This window comes from Akebia trifoliata, chromosome 8 (assembly GCF_017979445.1).
Source record: "Akebia trifoliata isolate Shusen 1 chromosome 8, ASM1797944v1, whole genome shotgun sequence".
NCBI lineage: Eukaryota > Viridiplantae > Streptophyta > Magnoliopsida > Ranunculales > Lardizabalaceae > Akebia > Akebia trifoliata.
In genome coordinates, this window is record NC_141382.1 from 16,183,802 (window position 1) to 16,195,864 (window position 12,063).

Here is a 12,063-nt window from a genome sequence, read left to right on the forward strand (position 1 = left end):
TTTTTGTACATAATTTGTATTGGAATACCAATGTTAGCAAAGCTTTGAATGTTTTTGAAACTGATAGAGTATGCAATAGAGAAACCAATTTGGTGTCTTTTTGGACTTGGTTCCTCACTTAGTTTAGTAGTTATACCCATGGTTTAAAATATCGGAATGTATTGGTTTGTATCGAATGTATAGGCCGATACCATATCAGTTTTTTCATTAACCGAAACATTCAATTGATACGATATTTTAAACCATGGTTAATCCCCCAACAAGTACTTTATTTTGTAACTTAGTCAACACCTCATGAGAATATTGACTCCAAATATTGGGGATAAGGCTGATGATCATGATTAAAGTGACATCAGAATTACCGTTTGTGTGGAAATATAACAATCTAAAGTTGCCTGCATATTTTAAAACAGGCTTAATAGGCATGCCTATCCATATTACAGGCCAATGTAAAATGGAATGTTTAGGGGGAAATGTGTATTTTACAGTCTAAGATGCATTTTGAGTAGTATAATATAATTCACTACATGGCAGGAACCCTCTGCTGTGACAAACATTGAAGGGTGTTTGTTGCATAAATGTCTGATACCATATTTATTTATGTTTAATAGATTCCTACATAGTTCTATAGATTTATACCCATAAATTTATAGTGACTATTCAATCCAGCTGATCCAATGACACCCATTGCAGCTTGGATGCACAACATGTAATTTTATGAGGTATAGAAGATGTCAAGCATTAAGGGTGTGACATACATCCTACTCAGCTTAATTGCTTCAAGAAGTGATCATCAACATTCTTGGGTTACTATTCTTTTAGCATAAGGTCTTTTATGAGTTTAAGATTGTATTTTGTGTAATTGGGACCGTATGTGTTCAGTTCAAGGCTAGTTTAAACTTTTTTGCTTGTACCGACAGATCTTCTCCACTTCCTTTCTCCTTCCATGAATAAATTTGTACTTATCCAAAAAAAAAAAAAAGAAATCAAATCAAATAAACAATCAAACATGTCAACATAGTGAAACGGCTGCTCCATGCTACCTCCGCCTCTTAACAGAAATGTGTATCCAAGAAATGTAGGAACTAAGAGTTTACTTCAACTGAATTTGTCCCCACATCGATCACAATTGTTCCTGAGTAGCAATAGGTGAGACCATCACTAGATCTCCGTAACTATGTAACCGACTAAATAGTCAACTATTTGTGGCATTGAGTGTTTTTTTTTTTCACGGCTTTCTTTTGTTATGGGTTATCACACGATAAGGATGGCCATTGATGGAAGTCCTAGGTAGTTCTCTAATGCATCAATGTGAGTATTTGTTTTCTCATTGAACCTAGGTAATGGGATGTCTCAGTTTTTATTGTAGGCCTTAGCCCCATCTCCCTGGCTGTAACTGTATGCAAGCTCTTTAAGAACCCCTTTATCATACTTATAGGACCCAGACTTTGAATCGGGATTGTTGAGATCTGCTTTGCTCCTTTTTGTTGATTTTAGTGAAAAAAAAAATATAATACAATTATGTGTTCTTCGAAATAAAGAAGGGGGTTTTATTTTTCTTTTGAAAAAATCAACTTTTTATTGATTATATTTCTTGTGAGTTTCGATGATCAGATCTACAGTGGTGGTCCTATGAATTATTGTTTGATTTGATTGCTTGAACACCTGTTTGAATTCTAGGTTATTTTTCTAATTAGAGTTGTGGGTGGTGGTGTTTATTTGATTTTGGTCTATGTTGCTCAATTTCATTGCTTTGATCCATGGATGAATTATATTCTCTTTAGACTTATTCGATATTTATTTGTGTTTTAGGCAGGTTTTTTTACTTCTCTTTTTCTTTCTATTGTGTGTTAAAGGTGAATACTTTGCTTTCTTTAAAGAAATTTGTGTACTGAGTTCTATTTTTGAAAAGTTTTCCAATTGCCTCACTATGTTGTACTACTATCTGTAACTTATTTGATAATCTAATTTATCAGGTATTCGATAATCTAATTTATAAATTTATAAATATTTTTTTTTATATAAATGGAATCGAATGTTATTGGGTATTCTATAATCTAATTTATAATATTTTTTATATAAATTGAATTGAATGTTATCGGGTATTCGATAATCTAATTTATAAATTTATAATTTTTTTTATTATAAATCGAATCGAATGTTATCGAGTATTTGATAATCTAATATATATATATATATATATATATATATATATAGTTTATAAATTGAATGTCTTATGTATATATGATGTAATGTGAATTGCATACTATGTAGGTATTTTGTTATCAGGAAAATTTCATATGTCCATTTTTAATAGGAAATGCTGTCGAAATTTCTATAGAATTATAAATTTTTTTTAGAATTATAAACATTTTAAAATAAAAATAATTATTTTTTTAATTTTTATATAATTTTAATATATTTATATATATTTAATGTAATTATATATTTATAGGGGTATTTTGGTAATTTTTGATGCATTTGGGGTGCACTATCAACCTGAAGGGTATTTTGCTCATTTTACCCTAAAACAATAGATTCTAGAAGCTGTATCAAACAATAATTACCAGATTTTGGTAAACAGCACAACACTTTTACAAAGTACTATCAAACAAGCTTTCCAGTGTTTCAGATTCTGACAGTAGATTCAGGTAGCTGAATCAATCGGAGCCTTAGTAGTTTAGTAATTTAGTTAATTATGAACCCCTTTTTTCATTTTTGTACATAATTTGTATTGGAACACCAATGTTAGCAAAGCTTTGAAAGTTTTTGAAACCGATAGTGTGCAATAGAGAAACCAATGTGGTGTCTTTTTGGACTTGGTTCCTCACTTAGTGTAGTAGTTATACCTGTGGTTTAAAATATAGGAATGTATTGGTTTGTATCGAATGTATAGGCTGATACCATATCGGTTTTTTTTATTAACCGAAACATTCAATCGTTATGATATTTTAAACCATGGTTAATCCCCCAACAAGTACTTTATTTTGTAACTTAGTCAACACCTCATGAGAATATAGACTCCAAATATTGGGGATAAGGCTGTTGATGATTATTAAAGTGACATCAGAATTACCGTTTGCATGGAAATATAACAATCTAAAGTTTCCTTGCATATTTTAAAACAGGCTTAATAGGCATGCCTATCCATATTACAGGCCAATGTAAAATGGAATGTTTAGGGGGAAATGTGTATTTTACAATCCAAGATGCATTTTGAGTAGTATAATATAATTCACTGCATGGCAGGAACCCTCTGCATTGACAAACATTAAAGGGTGTTTGTTGCATAAATGTCAGATACCATATTTATTTATGTTTAATAGATGCCTACATAGTTCTATAGATTTATACCCATAAATTTATAGTGACTGTTCAATCCAGCTGATCCAATGACACCCATTGCAGTTTGGATGCACAACACGTAATTTTATGAGGTATAGAAGATGTCAAGCATTAAGGGTGTGACATACATCCTACTCAGCTTAATTGCTTCGAGAAGCGATCATCAACATTCTTGGGTTACTATTCTTTTAGCATAAGGTCTTTTATGAGTTTAAGATTGTATTTTTTGTGCAATTGAGACCTTATGTGTTCGGTTCAAGGCTAGTTTAAACTTTTCTGCTTGTACCGACAGATCTTCTCCACTTCCTTTCTCTTTCCATGAATAATAAATTTGTACCTATCAAAAAAAAAAAAAAAAAATCAAATCAAAACAAATAAACAATCAAATATGTCAACATAGTGAAATGGCTACTCTATGCTACCTCTGCCTCTTAACAGAAATATGTATCCAAGAAATCTAGCAACTTAGAGTTTACCTCAACTGGATTTGACAAGGAATTACCCAACTCTTCCTCATTCAGGTCTGGTCTTCTTCAATTTTTCTTCCACTTGAAGTTTTAATTGTTGGTTGTGTGAAATTATAGTATGTGTTTTGCTGGTTTGAATGATTTTATTGGAATTTTGGTAGCTTATTAGCTTGGATCTAAACTTATGAACTCATGAGTTTGTTGATCCAACTATCAAGTTGCTAAACACAGTTCTGCAATCATAGGATAGACTTCCATCTTACTGATCTACTTTAATATTTTTGTCTGTCATTTTTATGTAAGAAACAAAAAAATTTATGAACATAACTAAAATATTATATTACTTGGGGTATAGATGTCGAGTATGTTTCCTAATCTGATTTTGTAGCTGTAAACCAACTTCATAATGTTTATCGGCACCCACAATTTTATCTAATATTTGGATTCTTACTTCAAAGCATGTCACATACTTGTAGTTGGATGGCTCTGTTGAACCAGAAAAAGCGTTTTGAAATTGTAAAATCTTTCAATTCAAACCTAAAATATGCATTCGTCATTTTTATAACCTACGAACTAAGTAAAAGTTGGGGTGCCAATAGAACCTCTCTCATTTGTTTTTTATAGCTAGATTGCTATTTTTTGGGTTTAGGATTTTGTATGAGCCTAATCATAATTGTAAACAAGTACTGAAATTATTTCAAAGGGTGTTACATGTTTTGTAATGTTGAGATTATAATTTTAGCTAAAATCTTGTAATGTTGTAAGTGTGTGTTTTAATCCTTAATTAGGGTGTGATAAATAATTTAAGAATATTGGAGTGTAATAAGCAAAAAATTTGGGGTGTCGATAGCAGCTCTCGAAAGAAAGATTTTATCTTTTCTACACTAACATTTTGTTAAGTAGATGAAGTTATCGTTTGTAAAGTTCTAATTTTTGTTGTGTGAAATTATAGACAATGTTCTTTGTTGCTTTTATGGTGTTATCTGAATTTTGATATTTTGGTAGTTTGGGTCTTAAAAGATTTTATCTTTTCTTTGCTAATATTTTGTCCAATAAATGAAGTTAAAGTTTGTGAAGTTCTAATGGTTGGTTGTGTGAAGCTAACGACATTATTCTTTGTTGTTTTTTATGATTTTATGGGAATTTTAATAGTATGTTAGTTTGGATCTTAAGATTGTTTGAATAAATCTCTAATGTGCATTTGTTCATGACCTCTTGAAGGGAGAAGTTATAGTTTTTCCTCGTATAATATAACTTGTTCTATGACCACATATTGTTCAATCTAATATAGTGGAAGTTTCAGTTGGTTTGGTGATTTAAATTACATCTTTTGTTTCAGAGGGATGATGGGTGTTTCCACATATGTGGAGGGGTATTTTAAGAAAGTATTTACGTTAGCTTATAAGAAACTAAAAGTAAATTATAGGTAGTTGTTACAGTTTATAAAAATGAATTTTTCTTGTAAAAGGGTTGTGTATGCAGGTATTTTCTTTATCAAGAAAATATCATATGTCCATTTTTACGAGGAAATATTGTCGAAATTTCAATAAAATTAGAAAATTTACTTAAATTAAAAATAATTATTTTTATAATTTTTTAATATAAATTTATTATACATATTTAGTGTACTTATATATTTATTAAGGTATTCTAATCATTTTTTGTACATTATTAACATTAAGGGTATTCTGGTCATTTTATCAGAATCCAACAATAAAAAGTTGTCAAACAAACATCAATTTCTGGTTTATGTGCTTTTGTAACGAATAAGATTTTGTTGGATGTGGCTTTTTAGGTTCTGGGTTTCTGCTTCTTTCAGAAGTCAACTTCTGGAGTTAGAGCTGGTTTCTGTAAATAATAGACCCAAAGACGTTAACAATTTAATTTATTTTTGTCAATTTAAAAAAAATATATATTATGTTTTGTGAATATTAAAATATTTAACTCTTTTTTAAATACCTATTTTAAATAGTTATTTAATTTTTCAAATAATTATATGATAATTCATGTGCAAGTCGGTTTAAGGTTGAAGGTAATTGCCATTAGGGTATGGAAATTGATTTTTAGAATCCATAAATTCATTTGGCTATATTGATATTAGATATTGATTGCGCAATCATCTTTTGTTAACTATGGTTTTAGTGTTTTTCTTATTTTGTTTACTCAAATGACCCTGATTATATTATATTAAGGTGGGGGCGTTTTTGAAATCTAAATTTCTGGTGTCAAACCACTTTCTACTCTGCCTTCTCTCGTTACAATAGTAAAGATATTTAAGCTTAAAATGTCATTTTAACGGGGAAGAGAAGGAAAGGAAATAGATGGGGCTTGCCTTGTTACTGTTATTTTTAGTTTATTTTTTATTGAAATTGTAGGAGAATCAATTTTGTAATCTTAATGAAGTGTTCAAACGTTTTGATAATTGGAAAGTGGCATTATAATAGTAATAAATAAAATAAAATTACTTAATACACCCTAATATAGGATATTTTTTTATTAAACTCCCGCTAAACTTTATGGAGGAATTAGTCACTTTTAAATAAAAATATGGTGAATTAGTTTTGCAAAGGGTTATTGAGCCAAAATTTGAAAGGCATATCTCTAAGTAGGGAAGTAAATTTTTTTTTTTTTTTTGATAATCGGGTATCCTTGTAGACAGTGGATGGGTATCCTTGTAGACAGTGGATGGTATCTGAGTTTTTGCAAAGTCCATAGACCATGGTCTTGTGCAAGGACTAGTCTTAGGGCACATGCGATGCCCACACCAAGTAAGTGAAGGAGTGCCCTCTCGGGTGGCCCCTAAGGAATTAATGATCATAGTGAGTATCGGACTCACGACCTACGGGTATTGACAAGTAGAGAAGTATAAAGATCAACTCCATGTAAACCTTTTTGGAATTTGCAAGTAATTCCCAATTGGTTGCTCTTTTATTGATGAGTCGTGATTTTCTAACGCCCCTTCTAACATACGCCCCCCTACGCTTCTTGATGTGGCATGGGCTAAAACCACATATAATTCCTTGGGATACACAATTGCACATCTTCGTAATATATGTGCAATTGTGTATCCTGAGGAAAAAGATCTATGGTTCTGGCATATGCCATGTCAAGGGGTGTATGTTAGAGAGGGATGTTGAAAAATCATAATTCTTTATTTATGTCTGTTTTTTTTTCAAAACTCGGACTTTTAGAATTTAAGGTCTAGATTATATATTTTTATATAGTCGTTATTTTCTAACTAAATTTTTTCCACTCAGTTTGTATTTGGTTACATGGCAAGGGCACAAAATCATAGATCATTTTCTTTGGGATACACAAGGAAAATGATCAATGATTTTGTACCTATGCCACATCAGCCGAGTGCAGACCAAATGAACATTTCCGAGTCAAAAAATCATTAGCGTTTTGTGAACTCAACAAAGTTCACTATTGTTCCTCAAAGCTAGAGCCTCTTTGGTGAACTCTAATGACTTTTTAGTAAAGGAATCTCTCTATTTCGATGGTATAAAATATTGGGAGTAAAGAATTTAGAAGATTATCTTTCAAGGGTTTATTAGAGAAATTATAGGTGAGGGTATTTATGTCTAACAACATAAGTTATTATAGCAAAAAGCCCTATTTTGAATATTAAAAAAAAAAAGTGGCCCTTTTGAGATGTAATCCATTTTTTAGGTTTTTGAATTAATCTTTTGTTAGTGTCGAGATAATGAAATTCTTTTGTGAGATGCTGTCAAACGATAATTAATTATAAGCTATAGGACAGATATTGTCAAGTCCTTCCTGCACAACGTCACCATTAGGGGTGTCAATGGGTACCAGATTTCCCAATGTACCCGACACTGATTAATCGGTTTTGGGTCACTATGAGAGACCCGATTAATTTTTGGGTCGATTATGGGTAGTAATTTTAACGATCCATTAAGAATTGAGTCTACATCAGGTACTCATTGGGTAAATGGGTAAATAAAGTCTTTTAAAAAAAAAAATTATTTAAGAGGATGCTTATATTAATTATTCAGTAGTATAATTAATAATAATAAATATTTCAATAATTAATATCTTCTCAAACAAATAACTTAATTATCAATTCTCAATCCTTTCTATTTTATAAACCTTATCCATATTCCTTTCTCTCCTTCTCAAGTTTCAACTTCAAAGAACATAACTGCATTCATATACTTACAAGTTAGGTTTTTCTCATATTCTTTTTTAAGATTAGAACACGCCATTCAAAGTTCAAATAATACAAACAAATAGAAGTTTGATTAGTCTTACTAAGTTCGTAAGGATTTCACCCTTTCTAAGGGTCCTTGGTCTCATCTTGTGATACAAAAAAAAACATGATTTGATGATTTATGATTGTAGAAGATAAAATTCTATGCACTTTGAAAAAAAAAAAACATTCAAATAAAATTAATTTTCACTGTTGAATTTTTAAAATATTAGGTGGAAGTTTGGTAGCCATCCATTCTCAAAACCTAGGATCAAACCTAAAATATATTATTTTTTATTTTTTTATACTAGTTTTTAAATGAAATTTAGAGGACTGTGGTGTTGGATTGCTAATGTGGTAATCCATTTGAGCAAAATGACCTTTAGATATTAAGTTATATTAAAAAAAAAAAAAATTAGATTAACGGATACGCATCCCAATGGGTATCGGGTATTTGTTAGGTCAATTCTGGTTCTAAGGGTCTCATACACGAAACCAAAATCCATTGATATCGAAATCGATATTCAAGTTCAGATCCGATTTTGGATATACATGAAATCGACTCAAACCAGACCATTGACGCACCTAGCTACCATGCATTAGCCACAGATCAAGAGTAGGAGTGCCTATGGATGGGGTTTGGATCAGGCAACCCAACATGATCCTTTTATACTAATCATAGGGTAAGTAGTTAAATGTATGCATGATTGTGTGGTACTTTATAGGGATAAAAATAAAAATAAAAATAAAATTGAGTCCGATTAATCTTATTAAGTCTCATGCACCGTCAAAAGAACTTGAGATCGATAACAAATCTTGAGGTTTTTTTTTTTTTTTGACAGTGTATGAGACTTTGTAAAGTCTTTTTCCTCATTATGTTAAGTGAGGAAAGGGTTAGTGAATAAAATTCCAATGGATGTAGTGATAGTGATAGTGACAGTGACACCATAATCCACATTAGCAAATAGCCGTATTAAGAAAATTTAAAATATGAGCTTAACAATGGGAAATATTTTGTAATATTATATAATTGTAAAAAAATGGTTGAAGAAGGTGGAACAGTTCAAAGTTGAAACCATTGGACAAGTCCTAAGTATTATTAAAATAACCAATTTATGAGGGCGAGTTGGAGAAATAAGACAACATGGCGAATGGTGTTGTGTTGTGTTGAGTTAGTTTGGTGGATAAGGTGAAGTTATCGGTCTTTTGACTTTGCAGGCATCCCTCCCTCCCTTGACACTATGTTTTGCTTAGATGTCAATTTCAAATATATTCATCCGTAGAAGGCAATCCATTTTTGATTGTAAGTTTCTCCACTAATTTTTTTTTTTTACTGTAAAATTAAAAAAAAAAAAAATGAGATTGATTGAGTAGTACTGCATAGATCTAGTTAATGATCGATCAATCGATCGAAACAATTTGATCATTAATTAATTTTTTATTGCCCAATTGTTAGGCAAGGTGGTTGGGTTACTGATACAAGAAACAAACATCATCAACTGTGGTATTGGTATTTATACTTAATGAAAATTATTATTATTTATTTATAAAGTGAAGATGTGATTACTGCTGGCTGATCGATCCCTCCTAACAATTATTAACATAGTGCCACTACCATAATAACACAACACCAGCTTGGTTAAATGACTAATTTACCCTTGATACTGGCACTTATAATTAGTAAAATAAAATACTAACTCCTTACTTGAGTTTACTTTATTAGTCAAACAGATTTACGATCCGTAGATGACGCGAAATGGTGTCACCATTATAATCAATATAAGATTAAGATTAAAAGAGATAGACAGAGATAGAGATAGAGAGAGACTTCCCACTACCACGCCTCTTTAATACGTTATTATTATTATTGGAATAATAAGGAGAGGAGAGGAGAGGAGACTATTACTTTGTTTGGAAGAAGGCCTATTTCATACCTTTAGTTTCACACCAACCCATGACCCACCACGCTCTCGCTGCCTATAAGTAAGTAATACTTCACCCTACTTGTTCAACAAAACATCATTCCACTTTAATTTCTCCCATCATCGTCCCTTAATAGTTTTCAATTATGGCGGCTTTGGTCGGCCTCTTCCTCCTCCTCGTTGCTATCATTTCCGGCACTGTTGTGTCAGATCCGGACATGCTCCAAGATGTATGTGTGGCCGATCCCTCTTCAGGTATTATAATCATTCCATCTACCCACTTTTTCTCTCTCTCTCTCTCTCTCCCCTAAGAAAAAGAAAAAAGATGAAGATGATGTGGCTACCCTAATTCCTCATTTGCTTCAACTATAATATTCCTAGCTTTTCAAGAGAAAAAAGGAACATCTTTTCTTAATGGGGTAGCTTTGTTTTCCTTATATTTATTTTCTTCTTCTTCTTCTTCATATCATCCAATAAAACTGTTTGATTAGTCCAATTTTCACACACACACACACACACATCTATGTTTGGTTGGTCTCTAATAGCTTTGTTCAATTACTCAAAACACATAGCTGGATCTTTATAATTAATTAAGTCATTAATTACACACAAAATGTTATGGAATTTAAATTTGAATTTTACATACTTGTAACTAAATTGGTTCACAGGCGTAGAGCTCAATGGTTTTGCTTGCAAGAAAGTGGCCAACGTAACAGCTGCAGATTTCTTCTTTGCCGGTCTAGCTAAACCTGGACTTACCAACAATTCAATGGGGTCTCTTGTAACCACGGCTAATGTACAGAAAATTCCAGGCCTCAATACACTGGGCGTCTCCCTCTCCCGTATCGATTACGCACCTGGTGGCTTAAACCCACCACACACGCACCCTCGTGCGACCGAGATCGTATTCGTCCTTGAGGGCCAATTGGACGTGGGATTCATTACCACCGCTAATGTTCTCATCTCCAACACAATCAAGAAAGGTGAGATCTTTGTCTTTCCAAAGGGTCTAGTCCATTTCCAGAAGAACAATGGGGATAAGCCTGCTGCGGTGATCGCTGCCTTTAATAGCCAATTGCCCGGTACACAGTCCATAGCTACAACTCTATTTGCAGCAACTCCATCGGTGCCTGACAATGTGCTCACCAAGGCCTTCCAGGTGGGCACCAAAGAGGTTGAGAAGATCAAGTCAAAGCTTGCTCCCAAAAAGTAGAAGTTTATGTTCATATTTCATGTATCTATCTGCTGGAATCATCAAATTCTAATTCCATCCATCACTGAATGTCAGATTCTGGCCAAACCAAACTTGTTTTTGTATGTTTCGACTGAAAAAATTAAAAATTTGTGAAATTTTTAATTGACTTTGTATTTGTATCTGTGGAGATGATAATTTTTTAAGTTGTAATAAAGAAATATGAAAGGAGGTGGTACTACATCACCATTATTGATCAATCATTTGGGAACTTTATCTATAAAGTACGTAATTGATTGTTTTTAATTAAGTATTTATCACTCTCATATTGGACTGGAGATTGATAAGAATGGGAGACCACACCCACCCATGGGTTGCCTAAGTGGTAAGGGCAAGCACGTGAAGTGTGGGTTAGGCGCATGTCACGGGTTTGATTCCCCTCTTGGGTTTTTCTCATGATTTAACTGGGGGACCGTGAAGTGTGGGTTAGGCGCACGTCACGGGTTCGATTCTCCTCCTGGGTTTTTCTCATGATTTAACTGGGGGACCATGGCGGTGGGTTGCTGTGGTAGTCCTCCCCGAGATTAGTTGTGGTGCGCGCAAGCTGGCCCGGACACTCGGTTAGAAAAAAAGAAAAAGAAAAAAAAGAATGGGAGACCACATTGTTGGCCCCCAGGCCTCTTTCCAACTTGTAAAGAATATAATAAATAAATACACCAAGTCAGTCTAGGCCCATCATGGTTTTAGCACATTTGTTTCAATCCTTTAATTATGATATACAACAAAAATGAGGTGTTACTCACATGACTCCAACTTTTGGTCCATCAATTGAATTGCTGGAACTTCACACCTGACTGATTATTTCTAGCCACTGGATTTTTTTCAACTGAAGCTTGAAATTCTGATGTGATCTACCCAGAGTTG

General features: G+C 32.6%; 1 protein-coding gene across 1 annotated transcript; it reads left to right on the forward strand.

Annotated features, from left to right (window-relative positions):
* Positions 1-9,997: 9,997 nt before the first annotated feature.
* LOC147396286 (germin-like protein subfamily 2 member 4) lies at positions 9,998-11,402 on the forward strand. The gene is made up of 2 exons (XM_086451281.1): positions 9,998-10,202; positions 10,616-11,402. Exons 1-2 carry the CDS (start codon positions 10,094-10,096, stop codon positions 11,158-11,160), a joined length of 654 nt encoding a protein of 217 aa, XP_086307407.1. The 5' UTR covers positions 9,998-10,093; the 3' UTR covers positions 11,161-11,402.
* Positions 11,403-12,063: the final 661 nt, after the last annotated feature.